Source organism: Mobula birostris, chromosome 20, assembly GCF_030028105.1.
Source record: "Mobula birostris isolate sMobBir1 chromosome 20, sMobBir1.hap1, whole genome shotgun sequence".
NCBI lineage: Eukaryota > Metazoa > Chordata > Chondrichthyes > Myliobatiformes > Myliobatidae > Mobula > Mobula birostris.
Window position 1 is genome coordinate 1968485 of NC_092389.1, and position 25761 is coordinate 1994245.

Sequence of the window (25761 nt, forward strand, 5' to 3'; positions counted from 1 at the left end):
CCCAGTGATCTCATTTAGACCCTGCCATAGTCTACTGGCATCCCTCCGGTTAGCCTGGGCTTCCAACTTGGCTCGATATTGCCTCTTGGCGCCCTTAATGGCTTTCCGGAGTTCACGCCTGGACTCTGTGTAGTGACTGGTATCCCCGGACCTAAAAGCCACATCTCTAGCCTTTAAAAGGGACTTGACCTCATAATTCATCCAAGGTTTCCGGTTAGGGAATACCCGGATCGTCTTGCGAGAGACACAGTCGTCCGTGCATTTCCAAATAAAGTCCGTGACAGCTCAGGCATACTCATGGAGGTTAGCTGCCGAGTCCTTGAATACTAACCAGTCCACTGATTCAAAGCAGTCACGGAGGACCTCATCCGTTTCCTCCGTCCAACACAACACCACTTTTGACACCGTGATCTCCCGTTTCAGTTTCTGTTTGTAAGCCGGGAGGAGGAGTACGGCCTGATGGTCCGATTTTCCAAAGTGAGGTCGTGGGATGGAACGGTGGGCATCCTTGACTGCTGTGTAGCAGTGGTCAAGTATACTTGGGCCTCTAGTGGGGCAGGAGACATGTTGGTATAACTTTGGCAGCGCCTTTCTGAGGTTGGCCTGGTTAAAGTCCCCGGCTGTAATGAGCAAAGCCTCTGGATACCTGGTCTGAAGTTCACTGATGTTGGCATACAGTATGTTCAGAGCAGACTCCACGTCCGCCTGGGGGGGAATGTAGACTGCTGTCAGTATGACCGAGGTGAATTCCCGTGGCAGATAGTAGGGACGACACTTCACCGACAGGTGTTCCAGGTCCGGGCTCCAGGAGCTTGTCAGTGTCACTGTGTCTGAGCACCACGCAGTGTTGATCAGTAGGCAGACACCACCTCCCCTCGTCTTGCCCGAAGACGCCGTACGGTCCATCCAATGGATCGAAAATTGGATGGCACAGTCGGGGGTGGCAGGGGAGAGCCAGGTCTCAGTGAAACAGAATACACAGCAGTTCTGCATCTCCCTGCAGTAGGTGAATCTCCCTGTAAGATCATCCACCTTGTTCTCTATGGCTTGCACATTAGCTAATAGGATGGTGGGCATAGAGACCCTGAAGCCCCTCAGCTTCAATCTGACCAGCAGCCCAGCTCTTTTCTCACGCTTCCTCAGTAAATAGTGCATCTTTCCAGGTTTCCATTGATGCAGTGTGTTGTTGTCAGCACTTTGAGGTTGGTGGACGCGTCCAGTGGGGATCGATCGGCGGGTCGTGTCGTCGTGTGCTCTGGGTCGGGCCGAGTAACTCCATGCTGCCTATGTTTACTGTAGATATCTCTCTTTTTCCGAACCAAGTTTCCAGTATCCCTTGAAAACTATGGCTCTCTCAAACTTTTAACCTTTCCTTGCAACCTAACAGGAACATAAAGATTCTGTACCCTCAAAATTTCACCTTTAAATGACTTCCATTTCTCTATTACATCCTTCCCATAAATCCTCAAGAGGGAGGGTGAGCAGCCTCCTTAAATTTAGCCTTTCTGCAATCAAAAATCTCAACCCTGGGTCCAGACCTATCCTTCTCCATAACTCCTTAAATTTACATCTCCTTAAATTTAGCCTTTCTGCAATCAAAAATCTCAACCCTGGGTCCAGACCTATCCTTCTCCATAACTATATTGAAAATAATGGCATTGTGATCACTGGACCTGAAGTGCTCCCCAACACAAACCTCCGTCAGCTGACCTATCTCATTCCCTAACAGGAGATCCAACACTGCCCGTTCTCTAGTTGGTACCTCTATGTATTGCTGCAAGAAGTTATCCTGCACACATTTTACAAACTCCAAACCATCCAGCCCTTTAACTGTTTGGACTTCCCAGTCTATGTGTGGAAAATTAAAATCTCCCACAATCACAAACTTGTGCTTACTACAAATATCTGCTATCTCCTTACAAATTTGCTCCTCCAATGCTCGTTCCCCATTAGGTGGTCTATAATACACCCCTATAAATATTACGACACCTTTCTCATTCCTCAATTCCACCCAAATAGCCTCCCTAGATGAGTCCTCTAATCTATCTTGCCAGAGCACCGCTGTAATATTTTCTCTGACAAGCAATGCAACACCTCCCCCTCTTGTCCTTTCGAGTCTATCACACCTGAAGCAACGAAATCCAGGAATATTTAGTTGCCAGTCACACCCCTCCTGCAATCATGTTTCACTAATAGCTACCACATCATACTTCCAGGTATCAATCTATGCTTTAAGTTCATCCACCTTTCTTTTTAATGCTCCTAGCATTAAAATAAATGCATTTAAGAAATTTTCCACCTCTTACTCTCTGTTTATCACTAACGGTGCAAACAACTTTACTATTTTCTTTTTCTTCCTTCTCCCCTACATCTGTTCCTACACTCTGGTTCCCCTCCCCCCTGTATCCAGTTTAAATCCACTGAAGCCTCTCTAGCAAACCTACCTGCAAGAATATTTGTCCCCCTCCAGTTCAGATGTAAACTGTCCCGCCGAAACAGGTCCCACCTTCCCTGGAAAACTGCCCAATTATCTATAAACCTGAAGCCCTCCCTCCTGCACCATGTCTTCAGCCACATGTTGATCTGCGCCATCTTACTATTTCTAAACCCAGCTGCACGTGGCACGGGTAGCAATCCTGAGATTGCCATCCTGGAGGTCCTGTCCTTTAACTTGGCTCCTAACTCCTTAAACTCACCTTTCCGGACCTCCTCACTCTTCCTACCCATGTCATTGGTCCCTACATGGACCATGACATCCGGCTGCTCACCCTCCCTCTTGAGAATACTGAGAACTCGATCCGAGATATCGCAGACCTTGGCACCAGGGAGGCAACAGACCATCCGAGATTCTCGATCCCTCCCACAGATCCTCTTATCTGTCCCCCTTACTATCGAATCCCCTATCACTACTGCTCTCCTCTTTTCCCTCCTTCCCTTCTGAGCTGAGGGTCCCGTCTCGGTGCCAGAGACGCAACCACTACAACTTGTCCCTGGTAGGTCGTCCCCAACAACAGTATCCAAAACGATGTACTTATTATTGGTGGGAATGGCCACAGGGGAGCTCTGCTCATTCTGTCTATTCCCCTTCCCTCTCCTGACAGTCACCCAGCTACCTGTCTCCTGACTCTTAGGGGTGACTATCTCCCTGTAACTCCTGTTTATTTCTGCCTCTGCCTCACAAATGATCCGAAGTTCATCCAGCTCCAGCTCTAGTTCGCTAACTCGGTTTGTCAGGAGCTGCAGCTGGATGCACCTTTTACAGGTGTAGTCATCAGGGACAATTGTGCTCACCCTGACTTCCCACACACTGCAAACGGAGCACTCAACTGCCCTAACTGCTGCCTCCATTACCTACTCTTAAAGTAATTAGACTTATTAGAGGAACTTACCTGGCCTTGCCTCACTTGGAGATAAGCTCTTCCTCAACCTCTGCTCTCAGAAGGCAAAGTTTTCCTACTCTGTCTTCCTCTACTCCATCGCCCAATACAAAATTAGTGATAATATTCTGATCCTGAGGTTACAGAAGTCACACACAAGGAGTTTTTACCAAAGAATGCTCTTCCTGTTACAACATCCTTCTTCCATTTCTTCCATCCTGCCTCTCCTCTTCCACAACTAAATGATTCAATTCCAGCATCTATAGATTTTCTCGTCTCAGTGGTAAAAGTCTGCTTGCATTTACCCTATCTTTAGTTTCCTGTCATAGTTGAAAGATGTACTGGTTGGTCGTTTTAAGGCTAGGATTAAATTGAGGGATTGCTGAGCGGCATGGATCGAAGGGCTGGAAGGTCCTACTCTCTGCCGTATCTCAATAAATAAATAATAATTAATTTTGTATACCTTCATCTATTCTTCCCTCATTCTTCTCCGCTCCAGGGAATTAAGTCCTCATCTATTCACCCCTTCCTTATAGCTCAGGTCCTCAAGTCCTGGCAACTCCTTTGTAAATTTTCTCTGCACTCTTTTAATCTTATTGATATTTTTCTTGTACTTAGGTGACCAGAATTGCACACAATACACCCTATCCTTGTTATATGCGGGGGATACGTTCCTCGCAGTTGATGCATAATGTGAAATCGCATACTGTGAATAATTATTTAAATGGAGAAAATGGGGATGCGCTCCAGAAGACTTCCTAAAACTGTTTTATCTGTAATTTATTCACATTTTCATACTAATACAACACAAAAGCAGTACCACAAGACAACATTTGTATTATATTTCATCAATTTAAGGTAATATTCAATGTCATAAATCATAGAAAGTTAACATCCTAGGGTGTACAGTACTCACCAACAGTGGCAGGTGTGTTCGCTCCGGGAGATGAGTGGTTGTTGTGGTGTCGGGCAGCTTTACACGGATAAGGTGGATGGTTGTGGTCGTCAGGATAACATCAAGCACAGCAAGGGGTAAGACTCACAGAACTCTTAGAACTGCTGGCAGCAAGAGATGACACCGATTTGAAGGAAGTGGTGAGGGTTGGTTGCTTGGCAGCATTTTGTTTTTCAGCATAAATTTGCTTGTAGGGAAGAAGAGTTGACGGCAGGGAACGACTGAAATGCTGCCTCCGTTCTAAACTTGGGTCCATGTCCAACGCCATTTGTGCCAAGTGTTCCGACTTCCACCATTCCCTCACCGTTGGTAAACTCCCGGGATTTTCAAAATCGTCTGTTGCTTGCAGCAACTGAGAGAGAGTTCACCGTAAAAAAAAATACGTACGCCTTGAATGTGGATCACTCCTTGATCGAGTGGTTGAAACAGTGATGTTGTGTTAGATGGCAGGAAACACACTGTTATGTTAGGATGAATGCTGTCCAAATGTTTAGGATGGGCTGGCGCATTGTCAAGCAACAAAAGAACTTTAAAGGCAAGATTCTGTTCCCGGCAGTGGTGTCCCAGAGCTGTGTTACCTTCAGCTGATGCCGCGTTGTTTATAATTTCCAACTTTTTTTTCCAAGTGGTTAAGCAGTTCTCTGCCGCTTGGCTGATGGCCCAGGACATGACATCGGACACTTAGGAGGCATCATTAAATATTTTGAGCACAAAATCAGTGCACTGTAGGTAAAACCAACAAAAGTTTAAGAGCGCAAGATCGCACTTGCCAAAACCAGTGCGAGAGTGGTGGGAGTGAGACTGTGAGGCGTGCGCACATGACTTGTATTGGTGGGAAAGCAGTGCTCCTCGCATAACTGTGAGTTTTGGCCGCACATAAGGAGATGTTGGTAGAAATAGGTTCCTCGCATTACTGTGAATCCGCATAGTCTGAAGACGCATATAACGAGGATAGGGTGTACTCCAAATTAGGCCTCACCAACATGAGGCCTAATGAGGGATCATTGTTCCATTCTTTGGTGATGGATAGTATGGAGCTGCAATAGAAAGTTGACAAGCAATCTCTTTAACTCCATTATATAGTGTACTAGAATATTATTATGAATATTAGTACATCAAATAATTCATTATGTAACCATGCATTAATGGATTTAATTTCAATCAGTTAATGTAGATTCTTGCCATTGAGTTTTTCTTGCTAATCTGGTCATGCTGATCAATTGTTTAGTCTGTTGATGTACTTAGTGTATAGGTGCAAATGTTTTAAATATCAGCTGAGAAATTTCCAGTAAACACACTTAAATAGTTTATTGCAACCAATATGATGAACAGTGAAAGTATACCCTCCTCAAAAGAAATTTGGTTTTAGAAATGTTACCATAAAAGCAAATCAGAAAGTTCACATGAAGACAGCTTGCATTGTTCAAAAGAACATAGAAAGAAAATACTTCTCACCTGTTTTAGATGCTTGGCTACTGACTATTTTTCACTGTCCTATTAATAACAACTGACCAACCATTATGGAATTTATTTTCAGCTGCAGAGAATCTGTTTCTAATCCATGCCACTCAATAAGATTAAACTTTAAGCAAAGAGAACACCGATACAGAACAAAGGCCTGGAAATTCTATCTCATAGCGCAAGGATTTTATATGATAAAGTATTTTTAGAAAGTGATCGTGTGCTTTGTACACTAATAGGACAATTTGGAAATTAGATGCAAGTCATTTATACAAACAGTACAATATGCAGAAAACTACTGGACATGTGTATTGACATAAAATGGTGTGTATTTGGAGACATTTACAAGAAATTATACTGGGCAGACAAGGCTTACAAACAATAACTTCACTCACTGCACCAATTCAAAATAAATTTCAAATGAAAATTGGCTTTGACTTTTATTTAAATGGTTGAACTCTATATGGCCATGTGATGGGGATTCCTTGATGCCCATATCTTCCGTACATGTTTTGTCAGAGATTGTTTATCCTTCTCCCTTTGTTGCTGATGTTTATGGCTCGAAACCACCTAATATCTCTCCAGCTCCTTTGACATAGCTCCTGAACAATCCACCTGATATCTCCCTCATCAAGTCTTCCAGGGTATGTTATTTTTTCATTTTTTTTCCATCTGACCATCACTATAATAGGATCATAGACACGTGACCACCTTGATCCTTTCCCAAGCTTCCAACGTGCTCACCAACTCTCTCTCCTCTATAGTGGTCCTGTTCTTCCACTCCACAGGTTACCCCCCACCCTCACCAATTCCCCCAGCATCTTCTCAACCAATTCATTCCTTCCATGATCTTCACAAATCTGCTCTGACAGGAGTTTGAATGAGAAATGTTGTGCCCATTTTCTCAAACAAGCCTTGTGTGCATAAAGTTTTAGGAAGACTCCAACCTAGTTAGTAAATGTTTTTATTCACAGTACTGCTTCTCGACCATGATATCTCCACTTGGCAATGTTTTTGTCAGCTTTTTTTTGACTAATATGTTTGACCTTCAGTATGTAATGCATTCTATTGATATTATTTGAAATGCAAACTTTAGATTAATTTGTTGAGCTGAAAGAACAATTTAGTAGTTTGTTGACATAGCCCGGTTCAGCTTCCAAACTTTTGTTCAATAGTTGGTTTTGCTTAATCGGAGTGATGAATAACAATATTCATTGAAAGAATTAGACATTCTGTTCTAGGCATGTCTCTGTTTTCCTTCTCTAATGTAGTTCATTGCTTCTTACTAATTGTCACACCTTTGTGGATCTGTTCATTATTGATTTAACTTGTTTTCATTGGTGTTCTGAATGTATGTGTAGACCAGAATAATAACTTGTCCTGATTGCAATCTAGTGTCCTCCCTCATCTGATAAATCAGTGCTCCTCTGTGTTGAACAACACTTGGAAGAAACATTGAAAGTAGCAGAGCACAGAATAATCCCTGCATAAGGGACTTGTACTTTCACCACTACTGAGTGAGTTTGTTGAGTCCCGAAACACATACCAACCAGACCAGATCCATGTCAGATGGTGAGCAAACTAGCATGAGGTATAAATCCACTGAACAATAAATGGCAGCTTGCCAGAGTTCTCTGTCCTGGGCCACTTCTCATCCCTGGGAGAGGAGAGAGTCTTCAGAGCTTCTATTGGTGTTTCTGTAGCTCTGGGTGGGTTTTTATAGAATGGTGTGCTAACCCCATGCCCAACCCTCCTCCTTTTATAGCGGACTTGGGACCATCCATGGAAGTCCCCCATTATAAATATCCTAGGTGTTATCTTTAACCAGAAACTCTCCTGGACCAGTTGAGTGAGTGCTATGTCTGCAAGGACAGGTCGCAGGCTAGGTATCCCACAGTGAGACTCACCCATGAGTGACTGAACAATGCTATCCCACTATCTGTAGGGCAAATCAAGAATGTGATGGAATAGTCTCCACTTGTCCTGCTTAAGGAAGTCAATGCTATCCAGGACCAAGTGACCTACTGGTTTGACGATCATTCCTTCCAGCACCAGCAGGCTGTGGCTGAAATGTATACTATCTACAAAATGTATTGCAGGCACGTGCTTAGGATACTCTGATATAACCGCTGGTACATGCAGCCTCTTCAAATAGGAAAGTCAAGGACATAAGGCATGTGGGACTAGCACCACCTGCACACCCATCTGCAAATTGCACATTAACCCTACTTAGAAATACGTAGCTGTTTCTTCATTGTTGCTGGGTATGAATTGATTACTTTCTACCCAACAGCACTGTGCAAATACTTAAGTAATTCAAGAAGTAGTCCCACCTTTACTTCTCAAGTGCAATTCGGAATGGACAGTAAATTTGGACTTGCTAACACAACTTGTGTCCCAAAAGATGAATAAATGGAAGCTATTATTGCAAATACCAGGGATTAGCATAAAGTGATGCAACTGTTATTTATAAAGATAACACACACAGTAACACAGTTTATTTATATAAACAGGTCATGCCTTGTTCTCTTGCTACCATCAGGAAGGAGGTACAGGAGCCTGAAGGCACACACTGGACAATTCAGGAACGGCTTTTTGCCCTCTGCTATCAATTTCTGAATGGACATTGAACCCATGAACACTACCTCACTACTTTTTTATTTCTACTTTTGCACTACTTATTTAATTTAACTGCATATATATTTACTGTAATTCACATTTTTTATTATTATGTTTTGCATTGACCTGCTGCTGCAAAGACGACAAATTTCACGACATATGCCGGTGATATTAATTCTGCTTAATTTATGTTTCAGACTTTGGATTTAGTAACATTTTTACACCAGGACAATTACTGAAAACATGGTGTGGGAGTCCACCATATGCAGCTCCTGAATTGTTTGAAGGAAAAGAATATGATGGCCCCAAAGTGGATATATGGGTGAGTTTTAAAGACAGTTTTTATACATACTAGTTTGTTCTTTGACAGAACTATTTTGTTTTCATTATTAATGTAACTTTTTTTTTATTGCTTATGCCTTGAGAAGTTTATGTATTATTGCGTTGTCTACTGAAAGATACTATATAAACAAGGAGCAAAAATATTCCTCTCTACTGCTGGAAAAATTGAGGTAATTAATATAAGCTTTGCAGTTAATTGCTGTCTTCTCATATGTTGTCATGAGAAATTTTTCTCCACCCTCTCTTGCTGTCCCTGTTTTTTTCATATTTGGCACAGTGTGAGATAAAATTATTTTTATATTTTGTTCAAGAAAGTAGGAACATCAAATTGCAAATAATAAGATCTTTCTTCTGAATATACAACCAAAGTTTTGCCGATTCTCTAGGGTGATACAGCATGAGAACAGACCCTTTGGCCCAACTGGTCCACGCCAATCAAGGTGCCCATCTCAGCTTTTTCCATTTGCTTGTGTTCAGCCCATATCTCTCTTGACCTTTCCTATCTATGTACATATCCAAATGCTTTTTAAATGTCGTTATTTGTATCTGTTCAACTACTTTCTCTGGCACCTCGTTCCATATATGGATCACCCTGTGTGTGAGGAAGTTTCCCCTCTGGTCCTATTTACATTGTTCCCATTCACCATAAAGTTATCCCCTGTAGTTTTTGGTTCCCTTTACTTGTTTGCATTCCGCATACCTATACCCCTTCTTTTACACACCACTATTCTATGGTTTTGTAATGCTACTTGGATATGATACAGTTCCTTTCAACTGAGAGAATCCAGTCTATGAGGAAAAGTCAAATTATTCAGGTATGAACCACAAAAAGCGGTGGAAATGTGGGATTCCTTCACCAAGAAGGAAGTTGATATGAAAGTTCCAGGACTAAAATTGCAAAATTTTCATTGGGCATACAGATTAATGTTGAGGCACAAATCAGAGAAGATCAAATCCAAAGAGCAGAACAAGCACATGGGGCTGAATGGGTTTTCTTGTCCCAATAAATGGCTAACACAGTAGAAGTCTTGTATGTGAGAGGAAGATTTTAATGAGATGTGTTTCTTTTAATATGCTCATTAAATGAGGGTTATTTGTGAACACATCATCACAACGCAAGGATTGGGATCAGCCAGGATGAATTTCTTAGAAACCTGCTTTGTATCAATTTTAAATAATCTTGATGCTGCTTTAATGTAGAGTCAGTTCCAGCTAGTGAATTATTGAGATCCATCACAACACAACAGACATACATCACAGAGAGTGGGTTAGGCTGTTGGTGATAATAACTTCCTGGAATATTCAAGGATTGGAAAATGGCTTTGAATGATCTTTTGCAACCCTTTCTGAACAACCCAATACACTTTAAAGCCAATATAATGTGAAATGTGACAGCCAATTTGTGCATAAGAAGCTCCCAGGGAATTTTAGCAAATTGGTATAAGACTGATTAAAGTGTTGCTGAAGATTCTGCAGTATTTGCAGGTTCACACCAGATATTAACAGCAGAGGAGAAAGAAAGAACGAAAAAAAAGTTAAGTGCAAAGTATAATTTGTGGAGACCGCTTTGCTGAACATCTACGCTCTGTCCGCCAGAGAAAGCAGGATCTCCCAGTGGCCACACATTTTAATTCCACATCCCATTCCCATTCTGACATGTCTATCCACGGCCTCCTCTACTGTCAAGATGAACAACACCTTGTATTCCGTCTGGGTAGCCTCCAACCTGATGGCATGAACATCGACTTCTCTAACTTCCGCTAATGCCCCACCTCCCCCTCGTACCCCATCCGTTATTTATTTTTATACACACATTCTTTCTCTCACTCTCCTTCTTCTCCCTCTGTCCCTCTGACTATACCTCTTGCCCATCCTCTCCCCCCCCCCCTTGTATTTCTCCCCGGACCTCCTGTCCCATGATCCTCTCATATCCCCTTTGCCAATCACCTGTCCAGCTCTTGGCTCCATCCCTTCCCCTCCTCCTATCATTTGGATCTCCCCCTCCCTCTCCCACTTTCAAATCTCTTACTAACTCTTCCTTCAGTTAGTCCTGACGAAGGGTCTCGGCCTGAAACGTCGACTGTACCTCTTCCTAGAGATGCTGCCTGGCCTGCTGCGTTCACCAGCAACTTTGATGTGTATTGCTTGAAATTCCAGCATCTGCAGAATTCCTGTTGTTTGTATAATTTGTGGTAGCATGATTGATCTTACTATATATACTTTTTCTTTCAGAGTTTGGGGGTGGTGCTATATGTGCTGGTATGTGGGGCCCTGCCATTTGATGGCAACACACTGCAGAACCTGCGGGCCAGGGTACTAAGTGGCAAATTTCGAATTCCGTTCTTTATGTCTACAGGTAAGAAAAGTAGTTTTGCACTAATAGGTGAAAGAAAAAAATTGTCTTAAAATATTTATGGAATTCTGAGATATTTATTTTATGAGCAAAGTTAGTTATTTAAGTTTTGATATAAATTTTTATTCTGTATAGCAACAAATAGTAGCCACGAAGTGGGTTTAAGATTGCAAAGAGAGCTGGAAATGGCATGTAATAAGGATAATGACGCAAATGTAACAGGGGACTTCAATATGCAAGGGGATTGGGGAAAACCGGGTTGGTGTTGGATCGCAAGAGAGGGAGTTTGTTGAATGCCTACGAGATGGCTTTTTGAAGCCACTTGTGCTTGAGCCTACTCAGGGAAAGGCTATCTTAGACTGGATGTTGTGCAATAACCCAGCTATTAAGGAGCTTAATGTAAAGGAACCCTTAGGAAACAGTGATCATAAAGTGCTTGAATTCATACTGCAGTTTGAGAGGGAGAAGCATAAGTGACATGTATCAGTATCACAGTGGAATACAGGGAATTTCCGAAGCATGAGAGAGGAGCTTGCCCAGGTGGATTGGAGGAGGATACTGGTGGGGCTGACAGAGCAGAGGTAGCTGAAGCTTCTTGGAATAGTTCACAAGGCACAGGATAGAAATGCCCTACAGAAGAAGTAGTTCTCAAATGGCTGGAGTAGGCAACTGTGGCTGACGAGGGAAGTTGAGGACTGCATAAAAGCCTAGAAAAGGACATATAAGGTAGCAAAAGTGAATGGGAAGTTGGATGACTGGGAAGCTTTTAAAAATCCAACAAAAGGCAACTAAAAAAGCTATCAGAAGGGAAAAGATGAAATATGAGGGCAAACTAGCCAATAATATAAAGCAGGATACCAGAAGTTTTTTTCAGTTATATAAAGTGTAAAATAGAACCATAGAACATTACAGCACAGAAACAGGCCTTTTGGCCCTTCTTGGCTGTGCCAAACCATTTTTCTGCCTCATCCCACTGACCTGCACTTGGACCATATCCCTCCATACACCTCTCATCCATGTACCTGTCCAAGTTTTTCTTAAATGTTAAAAGTGGGCCCGCATTTACCACTTCATCTGGCAGCTCAGTCCACACTCCCACCACTCTCTGTGTGAAGAAGCCCCCCCCCCCATGTTCCCTTTAAACTTTTCCCCCTTCATCCTTAACCCGTGTCCTCTGGTTTTTTTTCTCCCCTCGCCTCAGTGGAAAAAGCCTGCTTGCATTCACTCTATCTATACCCATCATAATTTTATATACTTCTATCAAATCTCCCCTCGTTCTTCTACACTCCAGGGAATAAATTCCTAACCTATTCAACCTTCCTCTGTAACTCAGTTTCTCAAGTCCTGACAACATCTTTGTAAACCTTCTCTGCACTCTTTCAACCTTATTAATATCCTTTCTGTAATTTGGTGACCAAAACTGTACACAATACTCCAAATAAGGCACCAATGCCTTATAGTCATAGTCATACTTTATTGATCCTGGGGGAAATTGGTTTTCGTTACAGTTGCAACCTTACCATAGCATTCCAACTCTTATACTCAATACTTTGATTTACAAATTGTTTGTATAAAGGCCAATGTATCAAAAGCTCTCTTTACAACCCTGTCTACCTGTGACGTCACTTTTATGGAATTTTGTATCTGTATTCCCAGATCCCTCTGTCCTACTACACTCCTCTGTGCCCTACCATTTACCCTGTATGTTCTACCTTGGTTTGTCCTTCCAAAGTGCAATACCTCACACTTGTCTGTATTAAACTCCATCTGCCATTTTTCAGCCCATTTTTCCAGCTGGTCCAAATCCCTCTGCAAGCTTTGAAAACCTTCCTCACTATCTACTACACCTCCAATCTTTGTATCATCAGCAAATTTGCTGATCCAATTTACCACATTATCATCCAGATCATTGATATAGATGACAAATAACAATGGACCCAGCACTGATCCCTGTGGCACACCACTATTCACAGGCCTCCACTCGGAGAAGCAATCTTCCACTACCATTCTCTGGCTTCTTCCATTGAGCCAATGTCGAATCCAATTTACTACCTCTCCATGTATACCGGGCGACTGAATCTTCCTAACTAACCTCCCATGCAGGACCTTGTCAAAGGTCTTACTGAAGTCCACGTAGACAACATCCCTTGCCTTCCCTTCATCCACTTTCCTGGTAACCTCGAAAAACTCCAATAGATTTGTTAAGCATGACCTACCACGCACAAAACCATGTTGACTCTCCCTAGTAAGTCCCTGTCTATCCAAATACCTGTAGATCCAATTTCTTAGTACTCCTTCCAATAATTTACCTACTACCAATGTCAAAATTACCGGCCTATAATTTCCCAGATTACTTTTAGAGCCTTTTTTTAAACAACAGAACAACGTGAGCCACTCTCCAATCCTCCGGCACCTCACCCGTAGACAGCAACATTTTAAATATTTCTGCCAGGGCCCCTGCAATTTCAACACTAGTCTCCTTCAAGGTCCGAGGGAATACCCTGTCAGGTCCTGGGGATTTATCTACTCTGATTTGCCTCAAGATAGCAAGCACCTCCTCCTCTTCAATCTGTATAGGTTCCATGACCTCACTACTTGTTTGCCTTATTTCCATTGATTCCATGCCAGTTTGCTTAGTAAATACAGATGCATAAAACCCATTTAAGATCCTCCCCATTTCTTTTGGTTCTGTACATAGCCAACCACTCTGATCTTCAAGAGGACCAATTTTATCCCTTACTATCCTTTTGCTCTTAATATACCTGTCGAAGCTCTTTGGATTATCCTTCACCTTGACTGCCAAAGCAACCTCATGTCTTTTAGCCCTCCTGATTTCTTTCTTAAGTATGCTTTTGCACTTTTTATACTCCTCAAGCACCTTATTTGCTGTTTCCCTGTTTCCTATACATGTCATACATCTCTCTCTCTTCTTTATCAGAGTTCCAATATCCCTTGAGAACCAAGGTTCTTTATTCTTATTCACTTTGCCTTTAATTCTGATTCTGATATGATAAAAGGGAGGTGAGAGTTGATATTGGACCACTGGAAAATGATGCTGGTTATATAGTAATGGGGGACAAAAATATTCCTCTCTACTGCTGGAAAAATTTAATGCAGATGAACTTAATGAGTATTTTGCAGTAGTCTTCACTGTGGAAGGCACTAGCAATGTCCCAGAGGTCCATGAGTGTCAGGGAGCAAGAGTGAGTGCCATTGCTATTACAAAGGAAAAAGTGCAAGGCAAACTGAAAGGTTTTAAAGTGGATAAGTCACCTGGACCAGATGGACTATATCCCAGAGTCCTGAGAGATGTTGCTGAAGAGATAACGGATGTATTGGTCATGATCTTTCAAAAATCACTTGATTTTGGCACGGACCCGGAGGACTGGAAGACTATAAATGTCATTCCATTCTTTAAGAAGGGAGGAAGGCAGAAGAAAGGTATCGGCCAGTTAGCCTAACTTCATGGTTGGGAAAGTGCTGGAGCCTGTTATTAAGGGTGATGTTTCGGGTACTTGGAGACTAATGATAAAATAAGTTAAAGTCAACATGGCTTCTGTAAAGGGAAATCCTGCCTGACCAATCTGTTAGAGTTCTTCGAGGAAGTAACAAGCAGGGTGAGACAAAGGAGAGGTAGTGGATGCCATTTACTTAAATTTTCAGAATGCACTCGATAAGGTGCCACCCATGAGGTTGCTTAACAAGATAAAATCCTATGGTGTTACAGGAAAGATACTGGCATGGATAGAGAAATGGCTGACAGGAAGCTGCGAGTGGGAATAAAGGGGGCCTTTTCTGGTTAGCTGCCAGTGACTAGTGCTGTTCCTCAGGGGTTATTATTGGGACCGCTACTTTTCACATTGTGTGTTGATGATTTGCATAATGGAATTAAAGGCTTTATGGCAAAGTTTGCGGATGATACGAAGATAGGTGAAGGGGTAGCGCTGAGGAAGCAATGTGATTGCAGCAGGACTTAGACAAGTTGGAAGAATGGGCAAAAAAGTGGCAGATGGAATACAGAGTTGGGAAATATATGATAATGCATTTTGGTAGGAGGAACAATAGTGTGGACTATTATCTAAATGAGGAGAAGGTTCAAACATCAGAGGTACAGAGGGACTTAGGAGCCCTCGTGCAAGAGTCCCAAAAGGTTAATTTACAGGTTGAAACATAGAAAACCTACAGCACAATACAGGCCCTTCGGCCCACAATGCTGTGCCAGACATGTATTTACTTTAGAAATTACCTAGGGTTACCCATAGCCCTCTATTTTTCTAAGCTCCATATACCTATCCAGGAGTCTCTTCAAAGATCCTATTGTTTCCGCCTCCACCACAGTTGCAGGCAGCCCATTCCACGCACTCACCACTCTCTGTGTTTTAAAAAAAATATACCCCTGATATCCCCTGTGGTCCTACTTCCAAGCATCTTAAAACTGTGCCCTCTCATGTTAGCCATATCAGCCCTGGGAAAAAGCCTCTGACTATCCACACGATCAAGGCCTCTCATCATCTCATACACCTCTATCAGGTCACCTCTCACCCTTCATTGTTCCAAGGAGCAAAGACCAAGAAAAGATCGGGTCTGTCATGAAGAAGGAAATTGCAATGTTGGCATTTATTCCAAGGGTTATACAGAATATAAAACAAGGAGATAATACTGAGCCTTTATAAGACACTAGTCAGGCCGCACTTGGAGAATTGTCGATAGTTTTGGGCCCCGTATCTCAGAAGGAATGTGTTGTCATTGGAGAGAGTCCAGGGGAGGTGTCACGAGGATGATTCCAGAAATGAAGAGGTTAACCTATGAGGAGCATTTGGCAGCTTTGGGCCTGTACTCATTGGAATTTAGAAAGAATGCATGGAGACCTCATTGAAACCTACTGAATGTTGAAAGCACAAGATGGGGGTGGATATGGAGAGGATGTTTCCAATGGTGGGGGTATCCAGAACTAGAGGGCACAGCCTCAAAATTGAGGGGCGACCTTTTAGAACAGAGGTAAGGAGGAATTCTTTTAGCCAGAGAGTAGTGAATCTTCGGAGTGCTCTGCCACAGACTGCAGTGGAGGCCAAGTCCATGGGTATATTTAAGGCAGAAGTTGATAGTTTCCTGATTGGTCAGGGCATTAAAGGATATGGCAAGAAGACAGGTTTATGGGGTTGAGTATCAGCCATGATGGAATGGCAGAGCAGACTCGATGGGCTGAATGGTTTAATTCTGCTCCAATGTCTTATAGTCTTATTAAGGAAGCATCGGTTAGTATAATTTGATCTCTGTTTTGACTTTAGACTAAATCCCTTTGTAGTCCCTACAGATGGAAAGAATAGATGTTGATTCTTAGGATATGCTTGCCTTTTACAGTTTAAAGAAAGCCACCTTTATTCTTGATGGAAATGCAATCAACTAACTAAATTAGAACTTCCCTATGTTACAGAGAATTTTGAAAGTTACTTTGATTTAAAGTAATCTCACTTAACTATAACATTTCACATTATATTTCCATAAGAATCCTAATGTGAATCTTGAGGGTGAAAATCTCAATGTGTTTAATCAAATATCTGTCATGCAATTTGAATAGCAGACATCATAGTGTAATGCTTAAATGGTTTCTTTAATTTTGACAGGATTTATTGACAGTGCTGGAAATGGCATTCATAGCTCACAGGGTGGGAAATAAAATTAATGTGGCACAAGGCTTGTCGGCATTGATTTGCTGGTTTAAAGTGTTACCAGCATTGAAACTATTAAAATTGAAACCATAGAAACTACAGCACAGAAACAGGCCTTTTGGCCCTTCTTGGCTGTGCCGAACCATTTTCTGTCTAGTCCCACTGACCTGCACACGGACCATATCCCTCCATACACCTCCCATCCATGTATCTGTCCAATTTATTCTTAGATGTTAAAAAAGAACCTGCATTTACCACCTCGTCTGGCAGCTCATTCCATACTCCCACCACTCTCTGTGTGAAGAAGCCCCCACTAATGTTCTCTTTAAACTTTTCCCCCCTCACCCTTAACCCATGTCCTCCGGTTTTTTTCTCCCCTTGCGTCAGTGGAAAAAGCCTGCTTGCATTCACTCTATCTATACCCATCATAATTTTATATATCTCTATCAAATCTCCCCTCATTCTTCTACGCTCCAAGGAATAAAGTCCTAACCTATTCAACCTTTCTCTGTAACTGAGTTTCTCAAGTCCCGGCAACATCCTTGTAAACCTTCTCTGCACTCTTTCAACCTTATTTATATCCTTTCTGTAATTTGGTGACCAAAACTGAACACAATACTCCAGGTTCGGCCTCACCAATGCCTTATACAACCTCATCATAACATTCCAGCTCTTATACTCAATACTTTGATTAATAAAGGCCAATGTACCAAAAGCTCTCTTTACAACCCTATCTACCTGTGATGCTACTTTTAGGGAATTTTGTATCTGTATTCCCAGATCCCTCTGTTCCACTGCACTCCTCAGTGCCTTACCATTAACCCTGTATGTTCTACCTTGGTTTGTCCTTCCAACGTGCAATACCTCACACTTGTCTGTATTAAACTCCATCTGTCATTTTTCAGCCCATTTTTCCAGCTGGTCCAAATCCCTCTGCAAGCTTTGAAAACCTTCCTCACTGTCCACTACACTTCCAATCTTTGTATCATCAGCAAATTTGCTGATCCAGTTTACCATATTATCATCCAGATCATTGATATAGATGACAAATAACAATGGACCCAGCACTGATCCCTGTGGCACACCACGAGTCACTGGAAGTAAATTATAGAAATGAAAAAAGAAATAAAAGCACGCTATACCCCCTGCCTCCTAGTCCATAGCATCACAGGCACCATTGAAATCAGTTATGTCTGTGTAAATTGGCATAGGCAACTTCCCGAGCACATATGTTGGGGAATTTCAGCAACTTGGCAGCTTGCTCTTGGATTGGTGGCAGTGTAAACTGATAGATTTAGTATTCTGAATCAAAAAATAAGTCATAACTTCTGCATTTGACAATGCACGTGTGGTGGTGTCAAACTTAAAACATTTAAGTAATTAAGTGCCTGTGATTTCACTTGGAGCTGTCAGCATTAACCCCCAAGATCAGATCCATTATATTTCTTAATTATTTTCGGATATAGGCAAGATTCATTTCATTTTGAATACAAATTTGATTTACATAGTAGATGGACAATAATTTTCAACTGCAGCAGTTGTGTTCATTGTTCTTTTTCAGAGTTTTAAGTGTGGCCTAAGTAACATATACACTCAGTAGCCACTTTATAAATTACTTTCTGTACCTAATAAAGTAGTCACTGATTGTATATTCATGGTCTTCTGCTGCTGTAGCCCATCTGCTTCAAGGTTTGACATGTTGTACATTCAGAGATGCTCTTCTGCACACCACTCTTGTAACGTGTGGTTATTTGAGTTACTGTCACCTTCCTGTCAGCTTAAGTCAGAATAGTCATTCTCCTCTGACCTCTCTCATTAACACAGCATTTTCATTCACAGAACTACTGCTCTCTGGATTTTTTTTTTTGTTTTTTGCACCATTCTGTGTAAACTCTGAGTTTATTGTGCGTGAAAATCCCAGGGGATCTCTATTACTGAGATACTCAAGCCATCCCATCTGGCACCACAATTATTCCATGGTCAAAGTCACTTAGGTGACATTTTTTCCCCATTCTGATATTTGGTCTGAACAATAACTGAACCCTTTGACCATGCCTGCATGCTTTCATGTATTATATTGCTGCCACATGATTGGCTGATTAGATATTTGCATTAACAAGCAGGTGTACAAGGTGTACCTAATAATATAGCCACTGAGTGTATAACTTGTTGGATGTTTAAGACTTGGTTGCAACCTATGTTTGGATTTTTTAAGGCACAAAATTGATTTCAGATGAAAAAATTTGGAATCTCATCTTGTCTTTGAGGAAAGTGAGAAAGCAAATTTCTCAAATAAAATAGGGCAAGACTAATCTGAGTGCTTTCTTGAGTCACATATTTCTTTCATTTTACGAGAGAATGGGTTTCGGCAGGTACAGAGAAGAGTATTGCATGCTAATGACTGTGAAGCAGAGTGGGAAGTCTCTGATCTTGAGAAGGATGGAGGTTTAGTAGGCTGGAAATCTAGAAGAAGTTTATCATCCAGGGAAGCCACAGACTTTCTGGAGACTGGCAATTCCAATTGCAAAAATTCCTGTAGTCTGTCCTTTCCTGGCGGCAGCTAATGAGTTGGAGGGTCTGGCTCAGATGGATGGAAAGGCAGCTAAGAGTATAGAGATTATTAAGATGTGGATACGGGAGCGTAAGAGGGGTGGTAAAAGGATGGGGAGAAGAGAGGAATGGGCCAAACTTTTGGGAAGGGGGCAGAGTTGTACATGAGGTAATCAATGTAGGAAGATAGACAAGTCTTGAGCTGGAGGTGAGAGGAATTAGAGTATTGCATCAGAAATATGGAAGGCTGATGAGAGGAGAGGAAAAGGTGGGGGAGGGGGGAAGAGGGGAAGATTTCAAATTGGTATTTAATTGGATTGAAGGCAGCAGTAGGTTTTCTCCTGGCTTTCTTGACCAGGTAATTTATAGGCTTTAATTCTCAATTTCCACACTGAAAGAATGACCACTATTAAGTTTGTTGGTGTCTGTGGAACAACTGTTTACAGTAATCAATACTCCTTTTTTGAAAGTATTGATAGCAGATATTAGAAACAGAAACATAGAAAACCTATAGCACAATACAGTCCCTTTGGCCCACAAAGCTGTACTGAACATGTCCTTACCTTAGAAATTACCTGGGGTTACCCTTAGCCCTCGAATTTTCTAAGCTCCATGTACCTATCCAGGAGTCTCTTAAAAGACCCTAACGTATCTGCCTCCACCACCGTCGCTAGCAGCCCATTCCATGCACTCACCACTCTCTGCGTTTTAAAAAAAACTTACCCCTGACATCTCCTCTGTTGCTACTCCCAAGCACCTTAAATCTGTGCCCTCTCGTGCTAGCCATTTCAGCCCTGGGAAAAAACCTCTGACTATCCACACAATCAATGCCTCTCATCATTTTATACACCTCTATCAGGTCACCTCTCATCCTCCGTCGCTCCAAGGAGAAAAGGCCGAGTTCACTCAACCTATTCTCATAAGGCATGCTCCCCAATCCAGGCAACATCCTTGTAAATCTCCTCTGCGCTCTTTCTATAGTTTCCACATCCTTCCTGTAGTGAGGTGACCAGAACTGAGCACAGTACTCCAAGTGGGGTCTGACCAAGGCAATATTTTATACAATTTATTGTTTTCTTAAAATTTCTTTTGTGCTTTATCAGATATTACATGTGATTGCAAATGGTAAAGTGGCATAAATTAAATTCAGAATGCTGGGCAAAAATCTATCCCAGTCTGCTTATGTCTTTTACCATAGCTGAAATTTTACTGTCCTGGCAACATCCTCATAAACTTAACTTTTACTCTATCCATTGAAACCTCGTATGTTTGTGTGCAGAACCATATCCAGTATTCATGCCATGGTATCACTAGTGTTAAGCATTTTATTGCAGCCCCTCTGCTCTTGTGTTATGTCTTGGCTAAGGTTGCCACATCTTCCTGGCACAACAAGGCAAGGAAATACATAATAAATCCTCCCATGTATTTCCTTGCTTTGTTGCACCTCCCCAAATGCATTACCTCATACTTCTTTGGATAAATTTCCTTCTTCTGACTAAACCATATCCTCCTGTAGTGTAAAGCATTCTTCCCCACTGTCAAAAACAGGTGCTATTGTTTTGTCATTTACATTCAAGTTTAAATCATTGTTATATAGCACAAAGAGCAAAGGACTGATTACTGACACTGTGAAACTCCACGAGGAACTGCTCTGGTTAAAACCACCTAATTTGAATAATAAATGGACACCTGTATTGAGCAACACACCCAAAATGTTGGAGGAACTCAGTGTAGGGAGATGAACAGTCGACATTTGGGCTGAGACCTTCATCGGTCCCGATACTGATTTTTCAGGATTTCCAGCATCTGCAGAATTTCTTGCATCTCCAATGTGATTGTATTGAGTACCCAATAATATATAGGGTATTAATGCAACATTCAGTAGTCTGAATATATATACGATCAAGGCAGCGTTTCCATTCTTTGTAATTGATGCCCTCATTATATAATTCTCCATAGTCGTCAGTAATATTTGGATAGAAAGATAGATACTTTATTAATCCCAAAGGAAATTAGAGTATTGCAGTAGCATTACACGTGCACATGTGGCATGCAAAAGTTTGGGCACCCCTGGTCAAAATTTTTGTTACTGTGAATAGCTAAGTGAGTAAAAGTTGACCTGATTTCCAAAAGGCATGAAGTTAAAGATGACACATTTCTTTAATATTTTAAGCAAGATTACTTTCTTATTTCCATCTTTTACAGTTTCAAAATAATAAAAAAGGAAAAGGGCCCGATTTAAAAGTTTGGGCACCCTGCATGGTCAGTACTTAGTAACACCCCCTTTGGCAAGTATCACAGCTTGTAAGCACTTTCTGTAGCCAGCTAAGAGTCTTTCAATTCTTGTTTGGGGGATTTTTGCCCATTCTTCCTTGCAAAAGGCTTCTAGTTCTCTGAGATTCTTGGGCTGTCTTGCATGCACTGTTCTTTTGAGGTCTATCCACAGATTCTCGATGATGTTTAGGTCGGGGGACTGTAAGGGCCATGGCAAAACCTTCAGCTTGCACCTCTTGAGGTAGTCCATTGTGGATTTTGAGGTGTGTTTAGGATCATTATCCTGTTGTAGAAGCCATCCTCTTTTCATTTTCAGCTTTTTTACAGAGGGTGCGATGTTTGCTTCCAGAATTTGCTGGTACTTAATTGAATTTATTCTTCCCTCTACCAGTGAAATATTCCCCGTGCCACTGGCTGCAACACAAGTCCAAAGCATGATCGATCCACTCCTGTGCATAACATTTGGAGAGGTGTTCTTTTCATGAAATTCTGCACCCTTTTTTCTCCAAACATACCTTTGCTCATTGCGGTCAGAGTTCTATTTTAACTTCATCAGTCCACAGAACTTCTTTCCTGAGTCCTCACCACAAAGTTCAGCGTCAGAAGTTTGCAAAGGAACATCTAAACAAGCCTGATGCATTTTGGAAACGTTTTCTTCTGATGACTCTTCCATGAAGGTCATATTTGTGCAGGTGTTGCTGCACAGTAGAACAGTGCACCACCACTCCAGAGTCTGCTAAATCTTCCTAAAAGTCTTTTACAGTCAAACGGGTGTTTTGATTTGCCTTTCTAGCAATCCTATGAGCAGTTCTCTCGGAAAGTTTTCTTGGTCTTCCAGACCTCAACTTGACCTTCACCGTTCCTGTTAACTGCCATTTCTTAATTACATTACGAACTGAGGAAACAGCTACCTGAAAACGCTTTCCTATTTTCTTTTTGCCATCTTCTGCTTTGTGAGCATCATTTATTTTAATTTTCAGACTGCTAGGCAGCTGCTTAGAGGAGCTCATGGCTGCTGATTGTTGGGACAAGGTTTGAGGAGTCAGGGTATTTATAAAGCTTTGAAATTTGCATCACCTGGCCTTTCCTAGTGATGTCTGTGAACAAGCCATAGCCCTAGCAAGCTTATTAAGGTCTGAGACCTTGGTAAAAGTTATCTGAGAGCTCAAATCTCCTGGGGTTCCCAAACTTTTGCATGGTGCTCCTTTCCTTTTTTTTCACTCTGAAATTGTACAAAACAAAAATAATACACTAATCTTGCTTAGAATGTTGAAAGGAATATTTCATCTTTAACTTTATGACTTCTGGAGATCAGTTCATCTTCTATTCACTTAACTATTCACAGTAACAGAAATTTTGACCAGGGGTGCCCAAAGTTTTGCATGCCACTGTAAATATTAGAAGAGCAATAGAAAGAATAAAAAATAAGTTACCTCAAACAGCCTAACAGGAGGGAAGCCATCACTTCCCTGGCTATAGGTTGACTCATTATAGCGCCTAATGGCTGAAGGTAAGAATGATTCCATATAGCACTCTTTAGAACAGCACAGTTGTTTCAGTATATTACTAAAAGTGTTCCTCTGTTCAGCCAAGGTGGCATGCAGAGGGTGAGAAACATTGTCTGGTATTACCAGGGTTTTAGAATAGTGGGTATGACTGCAAGGCCAGTTTTCTGTTCTGGGTCTCAGATGTGGGATGCTGAGGAGACTTCCAACCTCCCTGATGGCTACATCTGCGCCAGGTGAACCGAGCTGCAGCTCCTTAGAGACTGAGTTAGGGAAATGGATCTGCAGTTCGATGACCTTCGGCTTGTTAGGGAGAGTGAGGAGGTGATAGACAGGAGCTACAGGCAAGTAGTCACCCTGGGCCACGGGAGACAGAAAAGTGGGTGACTGTCAGGAGAGGGAAGGGAGGGCGTCAGGTAGTGGAGAGCAGCCCTGTGGCTTTCCTCCTTAACAATGAGTACTCCACTTTGAGTGCTGTCGGAGGGGGGTGGGGGGAGGTTGGACTTACCTGGAGAAAGCAACAGTAGTCGTACCTCCGGCACTGAGTCTCACCCTGTGGCTCAGAAGAGTAGGGAATGGAAGAGGAGGGCAGCTGTAATAGGGGACTCTATAGTTAAGGGGGCAGACAGGCGACTCTGTGGGCGCAAAAAAGAAATAAGGACGGTAGTTTGCCTCCCAGGTACCAGGGTTCATGATGTTTCTGAGCACAGCCACAATATCCTGATATGGGAGGGTGAGCAGCCAGAGGTCGTGGTATATATTGGTACCAGTGACATAGGTAGGAAAAGGGTGGAGGTTCTGAAAGCAGAATACAGGGAGTTAGGAAGGAAGCTGAGAAGCAGGACCTCAAAGGCAATAATTTCACAGTGAGTATAGGAATAGAATGAGGTGGAGGATAAATGCGTGGCTGAAGGATTGGAGCAGGGGGCAGAGATTCAGATTTTTGGATTATTGGGACCTCTTCTGGGGCAGGTGTGACCTGTACAAAAAGGACGGGTTGCTCTTGAATCCGAGGGGGACCAATATCCTGACAGGCAGGTTTGCTAATGTTATTGGGGAGGGTTTAAGCTAGATTTGCAGGGGGTTGGAAACCGAAGTGAAGAGGCAGAGGATGGGGAAGTTGGAGCACAAATAGAAACATCTTGTATGGAGTTTGTGAGGAAGGATAGGCAGATATTAGATGAAAGATGCACTCAGCCTGATGGTTTGAGATGTTTATGATACTGCTTACATTAAAATAGACCTAAGGCAGATGAACTTAGAGCGTGGATAAATACGTGGAACTATGATGTTGTGGCCATTGCAGAGACTTGGATGTCTCAGGAGCAAGAATGGCTGCTGAGTGTGCCAGGCTTTAGATGTTTCAAAAAGAACAGAGAGGGAGGCAAAAGAGGTGGGGCGTAACATTGTTAATCAGGGATAGTGTCACGGCTGCAGAAAGCGAGGAAGTCATGGAGGGATGGTCTACTGAGTCTGTGGGGGGAAGTCAGAAACAGGAAAGGGGTAGTAACTCTACTGGGTGTTTTTTTTATAGACCCCTGAATAGTAACAAGGATATCGAGGAGCAGATAAGGAAGTACATGCTGGAGTGGTGCAATAATAATAGGGTTGTTGTGGTGGGAGATTTTAACTTTATTAATATCGATTGGCATCTCCTTAGCGCAACGGGTTTAGATGGGCCAGAGTTTTTTAAGTGTGTCCAGGAAGGTTTCCTGATGCAATATGTAGATGACCTAACTAGAGGAGAGGCTGTACTTGATCTGGTATTGGGAAATTAATGTGGTCAGGTGTCAGATCTCTCAGTGAGAGAGCATTTTGGAGGTAGTGACCACAACCCTTCACCATAGTGCTGGAGAATGATAGGAGCAGACAATTTGGGAAAACATTTAATTGGGGTAGGGAGAAATATGGTGCTATTAGGCAGGATCTTGGGAGCATAAATTGGGAGTAGATGTTCTCAGGGAAATGCACGGCAGAAGTGTGGCAAATGTTCAGGGAATATGTGCATGGAGTTCTTCACAGATATGTTCCATTGAGGCAGGGAAAGAATGGTAAGGTAAAAGGACCATGGTGTACAAAAGATGTAGAAAATCTAGTTAAGAAGAAAAAAGCTTACGAAAGGTTCAGAATACTGCTGGAGCTCTAGAAAATTCCAAGGTTGCTAGGAAGGAGCTTAAGAATGGAATTAAGAGAGCTAGAAGGGTCCATGAGAAGGCCTTAGTGAGCAGGAGTATGGAAAACCCCAAGGCACTCTACATGTATGTGAAGAACAAGAGGATGAGCTGTGTGAGAATAGGACCAATCAAGTGTGATGGAGGAAATATATGCGTGGAGTCGGAGGAGGTAGAGGAGGTGCTTAATGAATACCTTGCTTCAGTATTCACCAGGGAAAGAGACCTTGGCAAATGTGGGGATGACTTACAGGAGACAAATGCTTAAGCATATAGACATTAAGAAAGAGGATGTGCTGGAGCTTTTGAAAGGCATTAAGTTAGACAAGTCTCCGGGACCAGATGAGATATACCCCAGACTACTGTGGGAAGCAAAGAATGAAATTGGTGACCATCTTCTGATGATCTTTGAGTCATCAACAGGGACGGGGAAGGACTGGATGATTGGAGGGTTGCAAATCTTGTTCTCTTGTTCAAGAAATGGA

At 42.2% G+C, this 25761-nt stretch overlaps 1 protein-coding gene across 16 annotated transcripts in view; it reads left to right on the forward strand.

Annotated features, from left to right (window-relative positions):
* Positions 1-25761, forward strand: part of sik3 (SIK family kinase 3) — a 444540-nt gene that overhangs the window by 309087 nt on the left and 109692 nt on the right. For all 16 annotated transcript variants that reach the window (XR_011889794.1, XR_011889796.1, XR_011889795.1 and 13 more), the window contains 2 exons: positions 8610-8734; positions 10987-11110. Coding sequence is in view for 3 of the 16 variants with exons in the window: in XM_072283868.1 (XP_072139969.1) it covers positions 8610-8734; positions 10987-11110 (249 nt within the window). In the remaining 13 variants the exon portion in view is untranslated. The remainder of the gene's footprint in view (positions 1-8609; positions 8735-10986; positions 11111-25761) is intronic.